Source organism: Sardina pilchardus, chromosome 7, assembly GCF_963854185.1.
Source record: "Sardina pilchardus chromosome 7, fSarPil1.1, whole genome shotgun sequence".
NCBI classification, from domain to species: Eukaryota; Metazoa; Chordata; class Actinopteri; order Clupeiformes; family Clupeidae; genus Sardina; species Sardina pilchardus.
In genome coordinates, this window is record NC_085000.1 from 30,937,097 (window position 1) to 30,962,404 (window position 25,308).

General features: G+C 46.3%; 1 protein-coding gene across 1 annotated transcript in view; it reads right to left on the minus strand.

Annotated features, from left to right (window-relative positions):
- Positions 1-23,130, minus strand: part of LOC134086929 (PDZ domain-containing protein 4-like) — a 30,566-nt gene extending 7,436 nt beyond the window's left edge. Inside the window, exons 1-2 of the mRNA XM_062540125.1 lie at positions 23,071-23,130; positions 1,742-1,840 (exon numbers count right to left, since the gene is read on the minus strand). Coding sequence (XP_062396109.1) covers positions 1,742-1,840; positions 23,071-23,130 — 159 coding nt within the window. The remainder of the gene's footprint in view (positions 1-1,741; positions 1,841-23,070) is intronic.
- Between the last annotated feature and the right edge of the window lie 2,178 nt (positions 23,131-25,308).

Here is a 25,308-nt window from a genome sequence, read left to right on the forward strand (position 1 = left end):
AAGTGAATTACCCTGTATAGCAACATAGAGAGAAATGTCAGAACACATTGAAACACCCACTAGAAAGACAAAGAAAGGAAGCGTTTTAGCCTGGATTTAGAATATTTAATCAATTGTCAATTATCAATTGTAAAACTGGAAATTGTACAATTATATGACAACAACTTAGTTGTATACAGTGCCTTTCACGATATCACCCACATCTTGGGGCTGAGCTGGAGGAGTAGATGAGAGGCAGTTGGCAAGGAAGAAGGGGCAGAGAGGGGAGGGTGTAGATCTGAGGTGAGGAGGAGAGGAGAGGAGAGGACAGCATGTTGGGGAGGGGAGCGTGTAGATCTGAGATGAGGAGAGAGGTAAAGAGGAGAGGACAGCGTGTTGGGGAGGGGAGGGTGTAGATCTGAGGTGAGGAGAGAGGTGAAGAGGAGAGGACAGCGTGTTGGGGAGGGGAGAGCGTGTAGATCTGAGGTGAGGAGAGAGGTGAAGAGGAGAGGACAGCGTGTTGGGGAGGGGAGCGTGTAGATCTGAGGTGAGGAGAGAGGTGAAGAGGAGAGGACAGCGTGTTGGGGAGGCGGCGTGTAGATCTGAGGTGAGGGGAGAGGTAAAGAGCAGGCAACAGTGTGTTGGGGAGGGGAGCGTGTAGATCTGAGGTGAGGGGAGAGATAAAGAGCAGGCAACAGTGTGTTGGGGAGGGGAGCGTGTAGATCTGAGGTGAGGGGAGAGGTAAAGAGGAGAGGACAGCGTGTTGGGGAGGGGAGGGTGTAGATCTGAGGTGAGGAGAGAGGTGAAGAGGAGAGGACAGCGTGTTGGGGAGGGGAGGGTGTAGATCTGAGGTGAGGAGAGAGGTGAAGAGGAGAGGACAGCGTGTTGGGGAGGCGGCGTGTAGATCTGAGGTGAGGGGAGAGGTAAAGAGCAGGCAACAGTGTGTTGGGGAGGGGAGCGTGTAGATCTGAGGTGAGGGGAGAGGTAAAGTGGAGAGGACAGCGAGTTGGGGAGGGGAGCGTGTAGATCTGAGGTGAGGAGGTGAAGAGGAGAGGACAAGGTCACAGGGGACAGAGTGTTGGGGAGGGGGCCGGGGAGAGAACCATGCACAGAGGAGAGGAGGAGGACAGGAGAGGAGAGGAGGAGAAAGGGGGAGAGGAGATGAGGGGGAAGGGAGAGAGGAGAGGTGGAGAGGGGTGAGTGGTAAAGTAGGCACTGATCAATGAGGCAGACTTACAGCCCTCACCCCAGAGCAGGCCAGCCCCATGCAGTATTAAAACCCTCATTCATTATCCTGCTCTCACAAGGTGACCAGTCGGCAGCCACACCACTGTAGCCAGAGCACCCACACCCACATCCACACCAGCACGTCCTCCACAGAACCCAGTGCATGCTGGGAAACCACCCGCTAAAACCCTGCTGCATGCTTTGGGTTCATATCCACAGCACATCTACACTGTGGCTGGCCTCACAAGCAGATGTTATGCTACACATACAGTGCATACTTTATTTTTAGCTTTGTTTTTCAAAGAAAACATTTCACATGTTGAACTACAGTAAAAGCATTTTTCTCTGTTGCGGCTCTGTTCTGGCACTAATCTGGTGTGGATCTGATCTGGATGTGTTTTCAGAGAGAAAAGGATAGAGAGAGAGAGAGACAGAGAAAGGTAGTGAGAGACTAGTGACAGAGAGAGAGTGTGAGAGAGAGAGATGCAGTGTGGGTTTAGTGTTGTGTAATCCATAGTGCTCTGCTGGTGCTCACCTCGCCCACGTATATCCCCAAGTCCTCCTCATCATCGGTGCGGTAGCACACTGTCAGGCCCAGTTTGTCCTGCTGTCGAGATTTATACAGCTCCACCTCCTGCAGCAAAATCAATAGCCCTTAATGAACCAAAATTCACTCACACACACACACACACACACACACACACACACACACACACACACACTCATGTGCACATACACACAGGCAGACTACCACAGACGAGCCTGCAGACAGCCACACACACACACACAAACGCACAAACACACACAAACTCACGCACAAAAATAAATGCAAAAATAAAACAAACAAACAAACCAATATGCCACGCACATGCACACACATTAGCGCTCGAGCAAGTATGCACACACATAAAAACATGAGACAGCACGAGCACGCCCAGACACAAAGACACACACATGCTTTTATTATGGCACACCCAGAAGCACACACACACACACACACACACACACATACAAAAAGACAGCCTTGAAGGGCAAAGGAACACAAAGACATGACCCCCCCCCCTCACTCACACACACACAAACACACACACACTGCCAAATTGTCCCCCTAACGAGCTGCCACACCGAAAAAAAACAAAAAAAAAAACAGTTTCACATTCCACACATCATAGCAGCCAGCACAAAAAGACCCCATCTACCAAAAAATGTTACGTTCTATCCCGTTTTTATCAATTCCTTCATGCTGTTTAGCTCTCCGCCGTAGCTGTCAAACGGACTCCTCGGGGCCTTTCTGGCACTCAAATAAAGAGCAGCAGCGAGACAGAGAGAGAGAAAATAACAGGGCTCGGACGTCGAGCCCTCTCCAGGAGGCAGCCCCTCATTAATTACTACAGGGGGATAAAAAACGAGCAGAGAGAGCGCTTTTTTACGCGCGGAGCCACAAGCCTCAAACAATTAAGCCCGTCGAGGCATGGAGATGACACACGTGAGGGGACTGCGACATTGGGAGGGCCGCTCAGGTGTTCAAAAGAAGGAGGAGGAGGAGGAGGAGGAGGAGGAGGAGGAGGAGTAATAGGAGGTGGAGGAAGAGGAGGAGGAGGAGGGGGTATTACCTCGTACTCCAGATCGTCAGGCCTGTCCACCTCATGCTGCGAGATGTCAAAGTAGTCGTTGGGATCATAGTAGTCATGCTCCATAGGCGGCCTGCAGGGAGAGAGAGATGGGAGGCTGTCAAGGCAAACTTCAAAGGCACGCTTTTTAAATTAGAGCACGAGGAGTTGCCATGCACACACACACACACACACACACACATACATCAAAACACACACACACACACACACATAGAGAGAAAGAGACACACAGACAGAGAGACAAACACACACAGACACATACACACAGGCAGACAGAGAAACACACAGACACACACAAAACGCACACACACACACACACACACACACACACACACACACACACACACACACACACACACACACACACACACACACACACACACACACACACACACACACACACACAAACACACACACACACACAGACATACAGTTCACGCATGCTAAAACATCCTTCCACAGACAGACACCCACACACGCTCAGCTCACACATTCTCTTTGTCTCTTGTCTATCTACGTACACATTAATACTTCTCTGTTATACATACACACAAATACACACACACACACACACACACACAATGCACACACACACACACACACACACACACACAGTCCCACAAGAACGCCACAGACACACGGCCTTTGTCTCTCCCCTCTTCACACACGACCACGACCACACCCACACCCACACCCACACCCACACTCACAGTTCGTTCAGCAGGTAGGGCTCGGGTAGCGGTGGCAGTGGGGGGGAAGGAGGGTAAGGAGGAGGAGGGGGGCCACACCCTCCACCCCCACCGCCCCCACCCCGCTGGTTCAGCGCCCTGCCCAGGGACAGCATGTGCTGGAAGCTGATGTCCGTCTGGGTTCCGCTGTCCACGCAGTCGGCCACCACCGCCATCAGCGGAGGTCCGCACCCCACACCACCACCACCGCCACCACCACCGCCGCCAGCGCCGCAGCCGGTCACGCCCAGCCGCCGGCGGGAGCCACGCCTGAAATCTCGGCCCACGCGGAGGGCCTCCAGAGCCTGCTCCTGAGACAGGTACGACAGGCCCTTACCGTTCACCTGCAGAGACGGGGGACAGAGAGGGGAGAGAGGGGGGGGGGGGAGTAATGGAGAGAGAGAGAGAGAGAGGGAAAGAGAGAGGGAAAGAAATGGAGGGTGAGAAGGAGAGCAAGATATGGATGGATGGAGAGAGGGAAAGACATGGAGAGGGAGGGAAAGAGATGGAAAGTGAGAAGAAGAGCGAGATATGGATGGAGAGGGAGGGAGATGAGAGAGAGGGCGAGAGGGAGAGAGAGGAAGTGATAGACAAAGGAAACCAAAGTGAGAAGGGCAGGGAAAGAAACATGTTGGAGTGCAGAAGAAGGAGAGAGATGGAGAGAAGAGAAAGAGTGAAAGCAAGAGGAGGGGGAAAGCAAGTCAGACAGACAGACAGACAGATAGGAGAGAGAGGGCAGACACAAAAGAGAAACCAGGGCAGCACACAGTCAGTATGAATCATGGAGATAAACGAGAATCTCAGAGGTGAATTCAGTTACAAACAAAGACAGGGGGAAATGTATCAGGACATAACAACCACATGACACTAATTCATGAGCGTCCAGGATAGGAGGTTAGTAAAGCAGAGCACACTGTGAGCAGATATGAGAGAAATGGTCAGAACAATTTGAACAAGGACTCAAGAGGATAAAGGATCAAATAAGACTGCAGGATGCAACTAAGTCAAATAGTCAGGTACAGTACAGTCAAATTCACAAAACAGCAAACGTTCGCCAATATTTTTTAATGTTTCGAACATTATACAAGGGCATGGTTCTACCAACAGAGGTCAAATCTAAAGAATTTGACTTGAACGTTTGCCTCTCTTTGCTGAATTTGAACGGACATTCGCTGAGTTTATAGACTGAACTAATATCAGACATTAGACATGCATTTTTGAACAAAGATGGCAAACCATTTATCAAACATTTTTATTCAGGGGATCACGTTGTGGTTTCACATTTACTGGTCAGACAGAGACACAAAGAGAACTACAGAGCATGAAACACCAATGGAGTCGATCTACAACACACAAAACTAAGTCTACAACATGGAGTAAAACACTTTTATTGAGACCTTCAGTCGACCGTCCGCATCAAAAGAGTGCAGAATGTTATTAATGTGCCCTCTCTGTAAAGAATGAAAGAGAGAGAGAGAGAAAGAGAGAAAGAGAGAGAGAAAGAGAAAGGGAGAGAGAGAGGCGGGGGAGCAGGGAGGAAGAAAGATGTGTTGATGAGAAACAGGCGAATCAAGAGAGAGGATGGGGTTAGATAATTAAAAGGGCATAAGTTTAATCAGCATGTGAGCAGAGAACACGTTAGGCCTAGCCTGAAGAGTCTAAAGTGGTCGTCAACAATGTGTGTAATCACCAGAGGAAGACTGGAAATGAAGAAAGCATCACGGTTCCTAATCGGATTTAGCAGAAGTGCTTTTCTAAAAGGGTGGATGGCCTCGAAAAAACAAGTTTCTGATTTAAGAACTCATGGTCGTAAGAGTATGCTAATGAAGACTAAAACAGAAGAGATTACGGCTAGCAATGTATTCTATTAGATTAGATCTGTGATTTGTGCTGTAATAATGCAAGGTACATATCCAGTACTGCAGTGTCTGCAATACTTGAGACACCAACATAAACACGTCACCCTTTGTTGATTGAGTTTCCTAAATTCAACATACAATATCTTCAGTGTATAGTCAGGCTTAGCGTCATAGATGCAGACACACAGACAGTCACACAGACAATTTCATCCTTGGTCAGAAGCATTTCTGGGCTGTATCGGTTTTAATCCACTTGTCCACACCGAGGTGGACAATGCCTCCGAGGTATCTGAGCCGTGTGAGCATTCTGAAAGCCCCTCCGGGACACCGTGTCCACACTGCACGCAGCACAAAAGGAGTCAATGTCAACAACAAATCAATTTACTCCTTTCAGTTTGTTTACTGTTTACTTTGACTATTTTGTTTTCTGTTAGAATGTCCTAACTGGATACAAGCGAAGCAGTGCTGTGCAGCGCGATGCGGCGGTGTGACTTTTTGAGCTGAACCTTTGTCAGACTCTCCTTTTCAATTTTCTCTCTGTCACTTGTTGTTGTCTGTCATTTCTGTTATTGTGCTGTTCCGTTATATTGGACGAGACATGAGACAGTAGAATGGCATATTTAACAGGGGGGTATTCCAAGTGTGAGGTTCAGTGACAAACCTGGGTAAGATAACTCAGAGGAAGTGGTAAACCTCCTACAACAAGAGCTCAATGGCATTGTTTTGTTAGGAGGATGAAGCCATGCAGCTCTTCTGTTAGGAGGTTTACCCTGAGGTAACTTACCCAGGTTTGTCACTAAATTACGCACTTGGAAAACCCAGCAGATTCAGTGTGGACACAGAGCATTCCATGCAAAGGTCCGTCCATCCGTTCTCGTTTCGTTTTTTTTGTCTGTGTTGTTCCTCCCAGACGCGAACGGACCCTCATTGTGCGCTGGAAAACACCTGCTGGGAGGCATGTCCATCTACAGCATATAGGACGCTCTTCAGCAGTCACAAGAGAGCAGATGATTTTAAGCATCGGTGTTTTGGAATGTATACAATAAACTCGCTACTTTGTTTCGCATCTACTGTATTCGTTTCCCGGCTCTCAATTTGGTCCGATATCGAGCCAGTTGTGTATGCAACAGGACAAGCTGTTCGCTCCAAGGGAGCCGTGGTCAGATTGACCCTGAGGTGTGTAATTGGGCATTGATGGCTAACACACAATCTGTGACCTCAATCCAGAGCAGCTCGGCTGATATTTGGCCTAGGGCATTGATATTGCTTATGTCATCTATTCTAGGCTTTCTCTACATTGAACTGGTCCAATCTCATTTGAAAAAGAGCCATAGGTTATATAGTCTGCTCCTTATAGCCAATGGGATAACTGGTTTGCCTGTGTGTGTGTGTGTGTGTGTGTGTGTGTGTGTGTGTGTGTGTGTGTGTGTGTGTGTGAACATGTGTGAGTGTGTGCATGCATACATGTGTGTGTGTGTGTGCCTGTGTATGTGTGTGTGCATGCTTGTGTGAGTGTACTGTACATGTAATATGTTCATGTGTGTGCTTATGTGTGTACATGTACATGTCTGGGTGTATGTGAGTGTCAGTGTGTGTGTGTATAAAAGAGTAATCGGTTATGTGTGTCATTGCATGTGTCGCCTGTATGTGTGTGTGAGCAAGCATTGCCTCGCTGTTTCACTCCTCTCACAGTCCACATGAACTCTCACTCACATTGTGCAAACCTTATCTACATCCTCTTAAACCATGATACACACCTCTTCACACATCTGTTGGACACACACACACACACACACACACACACACACACACACACACACGGACATGGCAGACAACACGGACAGGAGGCAGAGATAATTGGGGATTGGAGTGTGTTAATCTGCCTGAGAAATGTGATTGAACCAGCAGGGATTTCATGCCAGGGTCAACCTGCGTGGGCTCATAAGGGTATGTGTGTGTGTGTGTGTGTGTGTGTCTGTGTCTGTGTCTGTGTGTGGGTGTGCATGTGGGTGTGTGTGTGCGTGTGTATATATACTGTATGTATGTATGTGTGTGTGTGTGTGTGTGTGTGTGTGTGTATATATGTGTGTGTGTGTGTGTGTGTGTGTGTGTGTGTGTGTTAAGAGATGATAGACCCTGGTCAGTAGCCTCTGCGGCGCTAGTCCCCCTGCTGTGAGTAAATGAGACTAAATCCTCCGTTACGGAGAGAGAAATCATTATCCCGGGCAAAAAAACAGCCTTTCTTCCAAGTAAGTTGGTGAACTCGGCACATCAAAAGCCACAGGGAAGCATTGTTTGTTTCATGCTCATATTTATTTCATGATGAAGCACGGATGGCAACAGGCTGATGCTTTCTCAAGATCACAAGTCCTCTCTCATTTTCAGAAAATCTCACTTCAGTTCTCTCTCAAGTCTCTCTCCAGTCTTTTTCCCCTTCTCTCTTCCTCTCCTCTCTTTCTGTTCCTCTCTCTCTCTCCCTCTCTTTCTGGTTTAGCTGAAACAAACCAACACATCCTAATAAACTGGCAGAAGCGCATATACAAACATTGGCAGGGTTATAAACTAATCTCCAAGCCTCTACACCCACTTGTGCACCCATGCAGACAAATTTAGACCGACGACACACACAGAGTCTGTAAATTCAGACTGCACACTCACATTCGCTTTTGGATCCCTATCTAGCAGTGCACTCTATCGGCCGAGCATTTCGACGATACATTTGCTCGAACATTTAAAGTTATCTTGCGTCATCTGGAGGGCCTGAATGTCTTTGAAGCGTAATCAGATGAAGGAGATGACGAGCTCTATAAACAATCCCTCGTTAAAAATTACTCATTCCGCGACCACTGTTGCCACAGCAACGGTTCCTCCTGTCGTCCAAATGATATGCCATTAGCCTATTAGAATTATTATGACGAGTGCAATTATCCCCAGTGAAGCAGCCCAGCACTGTGAAGAGACGGTACTTTTCTATTACACAGCCACAGCCCCACTGTAGCTAATACTACAGCAGTCTGACAAGACCCCATGTGTACCATGTGCTTTGTATGGAGACTGTCTCTATTAAAAGGCTTTGTTATGATGTTATTGGTGTGAGGTGCAAACAGAGAGAGATGACGAATGAAATGTGTGTGTGTGTGTGTGTGTGTGTGTGTCCTTTTACATTTGTCAGGGCTTTTTTCTGAGCCGTGAAGGGCTTAGACAGCAGACAGCTCCTCCATGTGTGCACACGCCAGACGCTGACCTTGGGTATGTCTGGGGAATTTCTAGAAGTCCTATCACCACCCCCTCCTTATACTGATACACACATGTCCACACACACACACACACACATACACACACAAGCTTTTACCTCCATACTACCCTCTCGCCCCCACCCCCCGTTTCCTCCAACCCCCCCCCCCCCCAACCCCACTTCCCCACCGGCCCCTCCCCCATGCCCCATGCCATAATTGCATTTCAAATCGATGTTCTCCAGTGCAGTCAAGCACAAAAACTTTCCCACCTCATGCATTTGCCCCATTCTTTCCTCCTTTTCTTTCCCTCTCTGCCCCATTTGCTCTCTTGCCCTCCTCTCTTCGTCACCTCTCTCCCTCTCGCTGATTATCCCTCCATCCATCTCTCTCTCTCTCTCTTTCTCTCTCTCGTGCTCTCTCTCTCTCTCTCTATGTGCTGGCACAGCAGTTTCTTTGCTTCAGTCCCTCGCTGAAGGCGACAGACTCTCTCTCTCCGTGGCTGTGTACGTGCTCTGCTCAGCATACCAGTGCTCTGAATGCCCTGCTCTGCAGAAATCCTCCAGTCACTGGTAAATTGTCTGATCATTTCATATCATCGGTTTATATGCTCTGTGTTCAGTTCTCATTTTCTTTCAACCTTCAAAGCCATCGGTGGTTTCATCTGCACTCAGACAGGTTCAAGCTTAAAAAAAATAAAAACAAAAACATTTTCTGTGATTTTTCTCACTGCTAGCAGTGTCCCCCAAGGGTCAGTCTTTGGACCCGTTAAGGTAATTTACTTGAAGCAATGATACACTAACGACGAATTCCCTCTTATTGTGAAGTGGTGAAGCAACAGTAGTGTCATCGCCTGACAACTGGTTGGCCAGTAACGTTATTTTATTTTTACATTACTAGCAGTAAAGAACACACGTCTTTGATCATTCTGCCAGTTACATTAAACTGAATAGCAACAAAATCATTTCATAACTGCATTAAAATATATTTAGGAATGTCTTAGAGATGTTCTGTAAGCAGATAACAACTTCACAAAGGAGGAAAGAATTATGACTGACTTATCTTGTAAGAATACTTCTGATCAATGTTGTGTTTTTTGTCACCTGTTCTCAGTGCTTATCAAGGGGAAAAACACTGAATTCAGCAATATGGAATATAGCTGCCACTGTATGTTTTAGTCTTACAAAGAAAAAATACTTGAGTAGCATTCACATAAACCTTTTACTGTAGACTCAAGTCCCATGCCTCTCCTTAAGAGGACCTCTGTGCCCTTGTGTGCTGTTCGGCCTGAATGACAAGCGCTTAATTTACTGTGAACATCGGTGGTCAGGGGGCATCTGACCAATCTAATCTCTGTCCTCTGCCCACACTGAAATAACAACTAAATCATGTAGGGCGAGAAAACCCCAGGGTGGACCTCAAGATTAAACACATAAAATAACAGCCCCTGGCCACTACAGGACACTCTTAGAGCACTCTCTCTCTCTCTCTCTCTCTCTCTCTCTCCCTCTCTCTCTCTCTCTCACACACACACACACACACACACACACACACACACACACACACACACACACACACACAACCTTTTCTTTTCTCTGCCCTCCTTCTCTGTCTCTGGTTTTCTTTATCTCTCCATTTTTGTCTCTCTCTCTCTCTCTCTCTTACTCTGTTTCTTTCCCTCTCTCTCTCCTCCTGCACTTCTCTCTCCCCTGATGGTTTAAGAGATTGAGGGGAGCGTGACTGTAAACACACACACACATGCAAACCCCCATTTACCTTTCTCGCTCTGCTGTCACCACGGTAACAGAGTGATGGGGAGGAAGGACAAAAGAGGGTATCTGGGGCATTGCCTGTTTTTAAGCCATTAAGTCATTTAGCACCATGCACACAGCAGGGCTATGCAAACAAACACCACAGGAGACACAGGAGCGAGAGATTAGAGGTGGAGAACAGGTGGGAGAGAGGGAGAGGAGGAGATAGAGAGAAGGAGAAGAAGAAAGTGGAGTTGCGAGCGATTGCAAAGAGAGGGAGAGGGAGGAGACGGAGGGAGCGGCTCTAATTATCTGTGGACGGTAATGAATTCAATTGAGTGACATCTCCATCCCAGGTCAACAGGCTATTGCCCACAATGACTCTCATTCATTTTGGGCGTGCCGTGGAATCGAGAACACCACAAGGGCCTCATTCCACCATCGCCAAGGTTACGCAGCAGTGACCTCTGACCCTGTCTCCCGTCTGAGCAGGATATAATCACCCACAGCAGGAGAGATTACACTCATTCAGGGGCTAAGGGATGTCTGAGTGTGTGTGGTAGTGTCTGTGTGTCTGTATGTGTGTGTGTGTGTGTGTGTGTGTGTGTGTGTTTCTCTGTGTGTCTGTGTGTGTCTGTGTCTGTGTCTATATATGTCTGTATCTGTGTGTGTGTGTGTGTGTGTGTGTGTGTGTGTGCTTGGAGGTTTATACTGTATATATTAAGGCGTGCATATGGAAGGCGTGTGTGTGTTTGTGAAGAGTTTGAAAATGGTGGAGTAAAGAGGTGTGTGTGTATTATTCATGTGTATGTCTCTGTCATGTATATGCATGGGTGCGTGCATGTGTGTGTGTGTGTGTGTGTGTGTGTGTGTGAGAGAGAGAGAGAGAGAGAGAGAGAGAGAGAGCAAGAGAGAGAGAGAGAGAGAGAGACGTGGATGAAAAGGGGGGTAAATTGATTCGGCCTCGCTGGAATATGCCTGTTGTGAGGAGAATATTGGGAATGTCCCAGTGGGGGGTGGGAGATGGGGCGGTGGCACATGGGGGGGTGGAGGATTGGGGGGGCCTTGCAGGGGGGAGAGATGAAAGCAACGCAGAGAGTTCAAAGAGGGTGAGACAGAGAAAGCGAGAGGAGGAGGAGAGAGAGGGGTGGTACAGAGAGAGAGAGATAGAGACAGAGAGGGGGAGATACAGAGAAAGAGAGAGAGAGAGTAGTAGTAGAAGGACGAAAAAAGACGAAAAAAGGGAGGGTAGCGAGAAGCAAGGACAAGAAAATACAAAAAATAGGAGAGATAGTGGAATGGAGAGGAGGAGAGAAGGGGAAGAAGAGATAGTGGGATGAGAGAAGAGAAGAGGAGAAGGATAGAGAGAGTGCAAATGAGGAGAAAGATGGAGAGACAGACAGTGAGCATGAGCCCTTCAGAGGAAGAGAGGGAAATAGGAGGAGATGAAGTGAGGAAGAGAAAATGAGAAACAGAGAGAGTGAGAGAAAGAGAGCAATACAGATGAAGGAGAAATATGGCGAGATGCACAGGGAGAGGGATCGGTTGAGAGAGAGAAAGGAGGCGCTTTAATGACGAAGAGAGAATTGGACGGCAGTCAAGTGCAGGGGAATTAGTGAGAGAGGGATAGAGGTGGGATGGAGAGGCAGAGAGGAGTGGGATATACTGTAAAGAGGAGAAGAGGAGAGAGAGAGGGAGAGAGGAGTGGGGTATAAAGAGAGAAAGAGAAAGAGGGAGAGAGGAGAGAGAGAGATGGAAGAAAAGAGGAGAGATGGGAGAAATGGGGAGACAGATAATGAGGAGGATAGAGAGAGAGAGAGAGAGAGAGAGAAAGAGAGAGAGAGAGAGAGATCAGAGATCAAGACAGAAAACCACTGGAGAGTGTTTGAGGAGGAAAATGAGAGGGCAGTGTCCAGGACACTTGTCACAGAGAGAGGGAGAGGGAAAATGAAATGAGATGGAGGGCAACGGAGAGAGAGAAAAAGAGAAAGAGATAGAGAGAAATATATAGAGAGAAACCTGTAAAAGTGGACCGTTAACTTGTTATAAATTGAATGGAAATGACGTATAAAGTGAGTGACTATTATATTACACTGTGCTTATATCATGTAGATACAGTTATTCTTGTTGTATATTATTTTTTATACCACTGCTTGGTCAAATTTCCCATTGTGATGCGCTATTTGGAACGTGCATTATTTTTCTATATACCGCACGGCTATGAAGTAGTTCCCTTCTTTTGGGCTTATTACACTTGAATATTATTTTGCCAATGTGAATGTAACGGTAAAAACAGCAACGTTGTATCTAAGACAGCGGCAAAATAAACGAAAATGATAGTAGCAGTGGTATAAGCGGGATAATCAACTCTGCGCCCTGTGCGTTTATAGGAAAATAATGCACTTATCGAAGTGTAAAGTCCCCTCCGCCTGCGGCGTCGGGTCCTTATTACCACTTCGAACGTGCATTATTTTCCTATAAACGCACGGCGCGTCGTTGATTATCCCTTACATAGATTATAAGTTGTAGTTCATCTTCTCCTTATTTCACAAACTGTTTATATTATTGTGTTAAAATATCTGCTTTGGCAACACTGCTTCACTTAGTAATGTCAACAAAACTCCTATAAAATGAATTGAATTTAGAGAGAAAGATATAGAGGAAGAGAGAGAGAGAGAGAGAGCGAGAGAGAGAGAGAGGGACACAGGGGGTTGAAGTCTTCGATGGAACAACAGCAGGATGTGTATAATCAAGCCTGCGGGTGCCTCAGCACCACTCCTCTCCTCTGTCTGTAATCTGCCTCTTAAAGATAGCGTGACAACAGCCTTCCACACAAGTGGCAAGCACTCGGCCCACTCCCCCCTCCCCCCACTACCACACCACACCACACCACTCCCCCCCACTACCACACCGCCCTGCTACGCTGCACTCCGCAATGCACCTCCAGCTCCGTGGCCCATTACTGGGGTCCGCCGTAGCAGCCCATCCTGTCCAGGCAGCTCAGCGCAGCACAGCACAGCAGAGCTCCACACCACATCACGCCTGCAGCAGCAGCAGCAGCAGCAGCACTATATATTTAAGAGCCGACAGAGTCAAGGCACCGCGTGTGTGACTTGCATTACAATAAAACTCTCTCAGCCTCCCCTCAGCGCTCTCAGTGTGTGTGTCTGGCTCTCTCTCTCTCTCTCTCTCTCTCACACTCACTACTGTACCTCACTCTGTCTCTTTCTTTCTCTAAATCTCTCTCTTCTATCTTTCCCTGTCTTTCTTTATTTCTCTCGCTCTCTCTCTTTCTCCATCTCTCTCTCACTCTATATAGCTCTTTCACTCTCTGTCTTTCTCTCTCTCACCCTCTCTGTCTCTCTTTCTCAATATCTCCTTGTCTTTCCCTCTAACACTGTCTCTCTCATTCCTTCTATCAGTATCTTGCTCTATCTATTTCTCACATCTCCTTTTTTGTCTGTCTGTCTTGTCTTCTATCAGTCTTTCTCTGTCCCCCTCACATGTCCTGTTTGACTCCCCATCTCCCTCTTTCTCTATAAATAAGATGCCATGCAGAACAGATGAACGTGAACACAAACTCAAGCAAATAAGCAAGAATGCAAGATTGCTTTATCACCCTCTGCTTAGTAGCACTTCCCTCGACTGATCATGTACTGTATGAGCACACGAAGCAGCCATTTTTTAAGTAATTGAAATGCCTGATCCTTTTCTTCCTATCTCTTCATGTGCTCCACATGAGTCTCCCCTCTATATGGTTGTGGTCAAAGATCAACCAACCCCCATTGCGCAGAGTGAGGCTGTACACATTACAGGGGGAGAGCGTGAGATGCATAGTAATGAATTCAGCTCATCAACCCGGGTTGAAACCCCATACTCACCCCTTTTACCTGGGGGCCGTGTGTGTGTGTGTGTGTGTGTGTGTGTGTGTGTGTGTGTGTGTGTGTGTGTGTGTGTGTGTGTGTCGTTTAGGCATGTGTCTCACTCTCTCTCCCTTACTATCTGGATATGGATCAGTGCCTGTGTGTGTGTGCGTGTGTGTGTGTGTGTGTGTGTGTGTGTGTTTGTGTGTGTGTGTGCGTGCGACCGTGCATGTGTGTGCGTGCGTGCGTGTGTGTGTGGCTGATACTCTTATTAGCATTCTACTCCAACCATCCCTGTTGATCCTGTCGACTCCACTTTAACCATGTTGACTCTACGGAACGCCAGCCAACCTACCTGCCCACTTAGCCTGCAATCACCACCTCATTCTGTTGGTCCAGCTATTCCAGCATAAATAAAACGCTAAATACACACATTATATTTAAGGCCTACATCTAATCAGAACCAACAAAAAACAAAATTCACTGTTGCTAATGACATAGTAAATATCCTATTACATTTGATCCTTGTGGAGATTGTGTATTACAAAAAGGCTTGAGTTATGTAGATCATTCAATTTCAGATTTGCTGATGGCTTTTGGTGTATTAACATTTGCACAAACTGCTTTGAGAAGTGGACTTGCTGCTTGTGCGAGAACACTAATTATGATTAGTGAAATACACCAAAGTGACTGAAAAAAACTGTACTGTAAGTTTTTATAGTTCGTCCGTTTTACGCTGCATGGTGTTCATTTCTGTTCATTTCATGTCTTTGTCTGTCAGAATGCCCCCCCCCCCCACCAGTGTAAATGGTTCTAGAAGGAATGGGGGAACCTGGGTGGGGTACTTTGAAGATGCTTCATGTGTGGAACCACCACTGGGAGATTTACAGCAAGACAGAAGAAACAGCTGATTCAGCCGAAGACGTAAGCATCAACATACTGTATAGTCCCATATGATGCATACACCTGGGAGGTGTCTGTCCTTTTCAACAGGAAATGTGGAACATACTGTACACTAACAAAGCATGAAAGTAGGTGAGGGTATTTGCTTTGTACATTACTCAAACAAGCAATGCTCTCAATGACTGTCTAATTTTCTACCACAAAATGAAATAATAATTAATGTTACAGAAAAAAAGGCACTTCTCCATCTGTGAAATTCACCCCCATTTATTGTGGAGTGCAGCAGTCTCCATCTATGGTGATAATTGAGAATGCCTCGCCTTCCTGTCATCTAGTCGGACAGAGTCCGGTATTAACTTGTCTGTGACCTGTGTGTCGTGAATCATTCCCATCTCCCATCTCCCGCATTCAGAAGAGTCTAATCGTTAGCTCTTAAAAAATCAATCAGCTCAGACCGGAGGCTTATCCCCATTCCCTGCCGCCGGCTGTTTGATATTCCAGGGGAAATATCTACATGTCTGAGAGTACAGCAGTGGGACGGTTTTACAATCTCATCAACAACAAAGCCGAAGCCCTGTGCTGCTTCATCATACAGTACGGGGGAAACAGACAAAGATGAATGAGATGAGCTTTTTAACGTTACATAATTTCTCAGATCTGACATTACTCATTTAACCGGCATTTCCATATTTGTTTTATGTCTGGGAGATCTATCTGGAGATCCATCAGTCTGATAGCTATCTCCTTCCCTCCCCCTATGCTTTTTGCTTTCTCTCTCCAGGCATAGACAGACAGACAGGAAGACGCACACACACACACACACATACATACACACACACACACACAAACACACACACACAAACACACTTTGTGCTTCTCTTTCTGTCTCTCTGATACATATACCACCCTCCCCTCCTCATCCTTCTCTCACACACCCACGCGGAAAATGTCACACCAGCACACAAATATGCGTTTAATTACACACACACACACACACACACACACACACACACACACACACACACACACACACACACACACACGCACACTCGACTGATTTCACCTTTTAGCTCATTCCTCTGTCTCTGGCATCCACAGACACTTTTGTGTTGCGGAGGAGGAGTATTATTTCACAATGTCACATTTTATGGAACAGTCCTGTAAGGGAAAGATATTATAATTTCATGGCCATTTTATTTTATGAATATTTGTAACATTATGATTCAGCCAGCACGGCAGCCTAGTGGAGAGATGGGCCAAGTGAAGTGAATATGCTTCTGACGTACAGTAAGAGAAATTAGCTTTGTCTAAAAGTTCAACAGAACTGGGAGAATAAAGGGTAACATTTTACTTGAAAGTATTAACATAAAAGTGACATGACACTGTCATGAAAACATGAATTCCAACCCTAGCTCTAACCCTAATCCTAACCCAAGTAAAGTGTAACCAAATAGGTAAAAGTGGCAAAAATATGAAGACAGAGTCTGTTCAAGAGTGCAACATTCATGTGGGCAGGTGTATTATTGCTTCAAACTGCCAACACTGACGCCCCCCCTCTCCACCCTTTTCAATCCCTCTCTCTGATGTCTGACCCTGTCAAACCATCACAAAGCAATAGTGAACACATACAACATGTCTACCGCAAGCAATAAACCCGGACATGCCAACAAACTCAAAAAGATACACTCTCGCCCTCTTTCAGCACACACAGGGGCAGACACACACACACACACACACAAACAAGTATACAGCAAACACACACAACCATGGCCTCTGGAGAGAGCCTTTCACAAGGACACAGAGCTGGACAAATCGAACCATCACAGAGTAATCTCTTGCACCTCTCCCAAGATAAATTCCTAAATTAGCGACCAGCACGCTTCTCTCCCTTCTCTTTCTCTGTTTCTCTCTCTCTCTCTCTCCCTGCTGCAGTGTCCCCTGGGAGGCCTTGTGAGCCCATTAAGAGCTAATCTCTGTGGCAAAACAAGCCCATCCACAGTAAGGCACAGCTGAGAGGGGTGAAAGGGTTAGATGCGAAGGAGGGTGTGTGTTTGTCTATCAATGTGTGTGTTTGTCCAAGTGTGTGTGCGTGTGTGTGTGTGGTTGTGAGTGTAGACTAGAGTGTAGATTTGATGGAGCATTGAGTGAGTGGACATGATATTATTAATGGAGAGGGGAGGGGTGTGAGAGAGGGTGTCAGGGGAATCCTCAGAGGCAAAGAAAACCTGCAGTGTGAGCAGGAGAGAGAGAGAGAGAGAGAGAGAGAGAGAGAGAGAGACAAAAACACAGAGAGACAGACAGAAATAAAGAGAGAGAGAGATGACGAGCATAAGGGCTTATGTGACCTGGTTCATTTATGGGCCCAGAAGAAGTAGTTGGACAGCATGTGGACAGGATGCTACATGTGAGAACATCTGTCCATGTGTATACAACATGGGTGTGAATTTCAGTGTGCCTCTGTGTGTGTGTGTGTGTGTGTGTGTGTGTGTGTGTATGTGTTCTTCATGTCTGCTCATGTCTGCCTGTCAAAGAGAGAGCGAGGCTGCACATTACCCTGTCCTAAAGACTACTGTTTCCATGGCGATTGTATCCCCTGAGATGTGTATTATGCTGGAGGAGAATTTGGGAGCAGAGGAAGAGAAAAATGGAATCCCCAAAACAGAGCGATAAGATCATTTTGGAATAGCTACATTTACAACAGATGACTGTAACATAGCAACAAGATCATTTTGGAATGGCTACATTTACAACAGATGACTGTTAGCACTGTACTGTACGTGATTTGATTTGTCACTGTAAAAGTACGGGTAAGATTACAATTGTGCTCTAACGAGCGAATGGAATGAGCATTGGAGAGTGCACAGTTTATTTTTTATTCATTTAGCCGCTTTCTATCTGAAGCGACTTGCAATCATATTACAAGAGCCAGTCTCCCCTGAGCAACTCAGGGTTAAGTGCCTTGCTCAAGGGCAAACCTCGCAAACCGTAAAACCTCGAAGTCTCAGCATAAACGCGGAGCTTGTGTTACTGACTGATCTATGAGACAGCTCAAAAACAGCAGCAGCAACAGTGTGCGGGTGTCTTTCTTTTCAGTGTTTCACAGCTTCAAAAACAGATCAAAACAAAGACAGGATGTGTAATTGTTTGCTCGCATGACAAAAGTTTACCCACAGCCCAAGAGAAAATGGAGTTTCTGGTAGACTAAATGCTGAGTGCTTCCTAAATAACACCAGGGTGAATAAAACTGCTTGCTAGACCAAACTAAATGACATAATTTTGACAGCGTGTGTGAAGAAAGTCTTGTTTTGATGTGTATGATATGGAAATGACGAAGGCTGGATATGAGGAAGTGTGCCGAGCCTATTTGGAGACTACAGCAGACACAATCAGAGCAACACAACAGAGCCCCTTCTGAGTCCCTCTGAGTTAGTCACTTCCTCTCCCTCTACTCCTCCTCACTCCTTGTCTGTTTCATTTCATTTATCTCGCTCACCTGTGATTGTTCTCTATTCTTCCCATCTCTCATCTTATTCTCTCGCTGTTTCTCCTTCCCTCACTCTCTGTTTTAATATCTTGCTCTCTCTCTCCATCTCTCCCTCTCTCTGTTTTATTATCTTGCTTCCTCTCTCTCTCTCCCTCGCTCTCTGTTTTATTATCTTGCTCTCTTTCATTCTCTCTCTCCTGCTCTCTTCTTTCTCTCTCTCTCTCTCTCTCTCTTTCTTGCTGTCTTTCTCATTCTATCTTTCTGTCACCAACAGTTTTCTGGGGAAACTGTACTGACACAGTTTTATGTCGTGACACATCCCTGTTATGTTCTGTCTAATGTTTGAACTCATTTTCTTTCAGCGACTCAGAAGGTTTTTCTCTCCATTTATGGTGGCATTTGACAAACTCTAACTGTCTTTTTATGTTCAAGAAAAACCTCAGTTTATGGTGAACACATCCCAGCGCTTCCCAAAGGGAGCGTGGTAATTCCCACGGGAGCATGGGGAAAAAATAACAAGAAAGGATAACAGATAACAGGGGTCTGGTATCCTTTTTAATCCTTTGTTAATAAGTTGTGAGCTTCCACATGACAACAAGCAGGGAAGTTAAAGTCTTCTAAAAATCAGACACAGATTCCCTGCTGCTGTTGAAAAAAAAGCACCAGTGAAACTAGAGCATCTCTAAGCGAATCAAGCAACCCACTGTTCCCAAGCGTCTCGCTCAGACTGTGATAGAGTCCACCTGCAGTCACATTTGTATCCAGCAGCAGCAGCAGCAGGGGAAACCGTTTCACTGGTTTCGTTTGTTCTTTTTAACCGAGTGTCGTGTCGGAGAGCCAGCGAGGGGAGACAGGCAGCGCCAGCGCCAGCCAGCTCTCCTGGTCAGCGTTCCAGAGCTCTCCTGGTCAGCGTTCCAGAGCTCTCCTGGTCAGCGTTCCAGAGCTCTCCTGGTCAGCATTCCAGAGCTCTCCTGGTCAGCATTCCAGAGCTCTCCTGGTCAGCGTTCCAGAGGCAGAATCCCCACTCATCCCCTCCTGTCCCTGCTCCACGGAGGCCGGGCTCAAGCAAATTTACAGTCGGGCACGGCCCTAGACAGCCTGCTCCAGGCTAATACAAGTCATTCAAGCCCCCTCCCTATTCATCCCTGCTCTGTGAAGCGCAGAAATCAATTATGGCTGTCATCGGAGGCCAACCCGCAGAAAAAACGCTGTCTCCCAGCCTCTCCGCGCCACTCCTTCTCTGCCACCCCCACCTTTTACACCTCCCTCTCTCTTCCTCTCTTTTCACACTCCTCTCCTGCTGTCGCTCTCTCTCCCTGTTTTATTTTCTTGCTTCCTCTACTGCTCCCCCTCTCCTTTTCCCTCTCTCTCTCATTATTTCATACATTATCTCATCCTCTGTCACTCCCCGTGAGTTCCTCATCTTGCTCTCTTTCTCTCTGGACACCTGTGATCCCCCTCTTCTACCCCTTCTCTTTTGTTTCTCTCTTCATCCCTTCCATATCTCCACATCTCTGTAGTCTCTGCATTCCACCACACCCTCTGTATTTCTTACACACCTCTTCTGTTTGCTCCCCTGGCTGTGAGTTACGCTCAGACTCCCACACATTTACATGCGCACATAGTCAGGCAGGACCAGAAGTAAAGTGGTTACTGTCATGCATGCAAACTCTCACCATTAGAAAGCTAGGCTACATCTACACGCATGCAGTCCTGTAGGTCTGGGGATGCAGAAGAGCTCATCACGCATGCAAATGACTACATTATAGGGCTGCTGAGTATTAGCACCCAAATATGTGACCAGCACGCATGCACACACACACACACACACACACACACACACACATGCATACACACACACACACACACACACACACAAATGTGCCCACACGCAAAACTGCTGTCGTTTCAGTTCTCCTTCCTCTTTCTTAATCAATCACTCGTTCCTACACACCATCCCCCTGCCCACTTTAGATTATTCTATTTCCTACAACCCTCACAGCAACGCAACAGGAAACGCATGCCTGAACACTACGGCATACAGTGCTTTACTTTTTTTTAGCACAGCATCTATCTGAAAGGAAACAGGCACACACACACACACACACACACACACACACTCACAAGGCAGCATCCTTTGCTCTGTTGTCTCAACATCTCTTTAGGGACATCCTGTGCTTCGTGTTGAGACTTAAGTCAGACTATTAAAATGCAAAGCCACCAGAAAGCACTTATCAACAAGCCAATTAGGTCCGATGTGACAAATCGCTTCTACTGAAAAGGTACACATGTGCAGAAACACATGAGGATGACTGATTGCCAACATTCTTGCCCAATCAATAATGCATGTGCCTACATCCATTGCCTTCTGCTCACTTGCTCTTCCCATGCTTCGAGTGAAACATTTGTAACACATTTGGTACCAGACAGGCTTTCTCAGTAGTCCATCACCATTATCTTGGTAATTACATTGGTCACACTCCTGTGATTCCGCAACGCTAACGGTTGAAGAACGCAGAGGGTTCAATGGGTTTGGTAATTAGTTCAATGACTATGATTAATACATGTACAATCACTCTTTGTCTGGCCGAGGAATTGATCAAGGATGCCGATCCAAAGCTCAATAACTTTACAGGAGAATGAAGATGAAAAAAAAAAAAATCAGGTGATGGTCCATTTCCTTGCATTATAAGCATGTTATTACATGTTAATAGTTTTTACACAACATTACAACTAAACTCTCTTTTGCTCTTTATCGAAACGTGTGCATACAAAACTGAGAAACTGACAACTGATTGATTAAAAATTACAACTAATTTTGTGTTACTTGTAGCAGATGAATAGCATGTTTTGTATTCTGGGAAAAAAGTAGATGTCAGTGGCTTTCTTCTATCTGTGCAATTGATATCTTCGTTCGCTTGAGAAGCTCTAAATATTTAGTGATTGAAGACCATGGGGCCTACATTCCATGTGCGCAATTATAACACAATGCTAATGAGTGGAGGCTCAGAAACAAAGTGCTTAGCGTGCTACTGACCCATGAGCAGTGAATGGGATAACTTCTAGCATGCTAGCTAGCTAGCTTCATCTGCTAACTAAACAGATAAATGAACATAATCCCTTGTGTGGGAAACTATGCAAAGTCTCGTATTTACACTCCAGACAACAAAGGGTCAAGTGTCAACGAGAGAGAGTAATGTGCACAATTTTAAAATGCAGAATGTTTATAACTGCACTAGATTCTGTCAAAGACAGCAAATCCAGTAAAGTGTGTACTTTGTACTTCATTCTTCATGTTGTGTTCACCGCTAGCAAGCTCTTCCCAGTCAGGGAAGAAAACAGACTGACACATTCCAATCAGGAGGGAACCATAGACTTTTACCTCATCGTTTTCAGATATTTTTGAATTCCCTAGTGCACACAAAAATGCAAAGCTTGCGTTTTCAAATGAAACCCAGGGGACCAAAGCCCCAGCATTTTCAAATGTTTATGTTTCTGGAGCTTGAAATTGCCAGAGCAATGAGGACAAGAGGCAGAAACGACACTAAAGTCATTTTGGATTCAAATGAAAACAGAATGTTGTGAATATAACCATGGACTGAGTTTGTACCTCTTAACAGACTCAAAATGTTGTGAAACATGAACAGGATCCTTACGAGACACCACCATATATGTTTAACGTGTGAGGTATGTGACTACCTGTAGCCTAGTATTTGAATTGAATTGTTGTTGTTCATTCTTGAATGTTGAGATGAAGCCCAGACTCCTGCATGCATTACGGACAGGCAGCCACCGAAAGTAATAGCAGCAAAATGAATCACTGATCAAACTGATATCCAAAGAGATTGCCATAAAAAAGACTTGCTGATTGTGGCAATAATACTATTAAGTCCAATATCTAAAGTCTGTTGTGGCAATAATATATAATTCTTCTGTAAGTGGCAATATTTTTCTGTAAGTGTGGATGATTGCCACTGACAGTTTGCCATTGTGTTTGTGTGGTAGGCCGTGGGTGGTGGGGTAGTGGGTGGCTTCAAACAGGCTCACAGCTTGATGCCCCAGAGCTGCTGGAGAGGCGAGCCTCTTACTGTAATTGAGTGGCGAGGCAGAGCTGAGCTGCCTATTCGCCTGACACCCGCTCGACTCGAGGAACAACAACAAGTCAACAGTCGGAGACAGTAACGACCTCGATAATACACTTCCTCTTGGCAGTAATACTCTTCCTCTGCCCTGTCAGGACCTGTTCTGTCAGGGGGAAGGAAGACTGGGAGGAAGGACAAAGACACAGGCGTGGCTGTGGAGAGAGGTGCAAGGGTGGTCACAGCTGCAGACAGGTGAAGAGAGAATGTGTGTCTGTGTGTGTGTGTGTGTGTGTGTGTGTGTGTGTGTGTGTGTGTATGTGTGTGTCTTACCTGGAACATGACCCGATATTGCTCCTCCGGTTTCTGCATCACGCACATGTTGCACCCCATGGTGACGACAGTTCAGTCTCTTCCAGTGCAAATGAATCCAGAGAGCCAAAGCTCCTGTGTCTGTGTCCACCCTTGACTCGGACAGAACTGGACACACAGGGGGGCGGTGAGGCATTCAAAGCAGCCCAGTTCAAAATGCAAATAAAAAAATCCTCAAAGTTTAACAGTCAAAAAACAGTCAACAGTTTAAAAACTCAACTTCTAGTTCAAGAAGGCTATAGGTTAGCCATTTCAATGTTTCAATGGAGGACTAAGGGGTTCACAGTCCACCTTCTCGGAATCTTCCATAGCAATTCTATTCAGAAACGTTCCATTAGTCCATGAGGCTGTTTGGAGGAAACAAACTAGGGGTGCATGGTCAACATGTATCCATCTGTTTCTGTTTCCATGGCAAAGTAAACGCTGGATGTTGTGCTTTGAGGGATGTGCTTGCAATAGCTTCAGCTTGTGCTAATAACACAATGGCCAACAAAAAGCAGGGCAGAGAATGGTACAGGTGCTCAGTTCAAAGGTCAAAGAATAGGTATTCAGAATGAGGTCCTTGATGAGTCAACAGTCTTCCATGAATTTGATGTTAAACAACACAAGTTCCAAAAAAACCTGTTAATCATCCACGTGTGCCAGTTTCACCACAGTATCAGCAGGTACCTCCAACACTCATGATGCTGTCTGTAAGGCGTTCTCTCTTTAAGTGATGAGTGCCAGTTCACGTTTCTGAGAGCATTTTGAGGGTTCCTCTGCTTCTTCATGCAGTGTGTGTTGTGCTTGCTTTTACCTCCGTGTGCTTTTCTTCATCTTGGTCACAACTCTCAACACTTTTTCCAGCAGTCTCTCTGCTGATCCACTGCTCTCCAGCTTGTTCTTACCTGAGTCTGTTTTTGCTAAAGCCTGTTTTTATTCTTCTCACCCTCAGGACTTCCAGTCTCTACCAGTCTCTCTAAATCTGTACTGCACATCAGTGTGCTTTTCCCCCCCGTCCTCCTCTCTTGTCAGCTTCTGTGCCGCTGTTTTCCAGGCTAAGTAGGGGCGATGTTCCCCGCTGATCACTAAAGAGCTCTCTCTTCGCCCACGCTATGCTACGCTATACGCTATACGCTACACCGCTCCTCTCCTCTCCTCACACTCCTCCTGCCACGACTAATCCACCCGGCCGACCAGCCGCGCTCACCGGGGAAGCTTCAAAGGTGCGGCCCACGATGCTAGGAGCGCCGTGGATATCAAAGGAACCCGTCCCTCGTCTGTTTGGTTCCTGGTTCTCTCTCTGCCCACAGACTTCCTGAACATCCCTCCTCGTTTGTTGCTTTTCAGGTTTTCAGTTGGGGGGAGTTGGGGGAGAAGTGGAGGTTGTAGGGGAGATGCTGTATGATTTCAAGAGAAAATGTGCTTTTTTTGTGCTCCGCTTGTTGTACGCCCTAAGAAAAAGTACTCATGCTTGTTTTGCCGTTTTGAATTTCCAAGTGAGGCCATTGTGCTTCTCAGCTTTCATAGGGATCCTTTCTGTGAAAGCTGCTGAGATATTCCTGCTTACGTGCTCCTTGTTTGCGTTGTTAAACGAGGCTGTCTGTTTAGGAGGCGCTGAGTAGGAAACCACAATGCCATGCACACCTGCACACACATATGTGAGATGCAAGAACAACAGCCAGCCCAGAGGGGAGACACTCCCCCTCTCCTCTCCTCTCCTCTTCTCTCCTCTCCTCTCCTCTCCTCCCCTCTCCTCTCCTCTCCTCTATCCTATAAGCCTGGTTGCGTTTCGTGACAGCCTGTATGTTTCTGTCAGCGGTTCAGCCGGTTAAGATGGCAATGACGAATGGGTTTCTGTCTACACATGTAAATATGTTTACAACTGAATATGAACTGTCACACACACACACACACACAAACAAAACGGAGTGATCTGTAAATCAGGACAATGGGTTAAAATTCATCCCAGCATGAGGAGCGCCAGCTCTGGAATAAGACATAGGACAACTCACACACGGGAAAGCACACATCTGGATATGAATTGGTCTCTTAATGTTTGGGACTTCGTTCATCTGGAGCTGTTTGTGCGGAACGCAAATAATCTTGGATTAATCTTAATTAAATGACATGCTCTGTAAACAGAGACAGGGATACTGCAGCCTCAGTCAGGTGTAAAGAATCAATGGCATTTTCAATAAGAGATCAATAACACCTCCG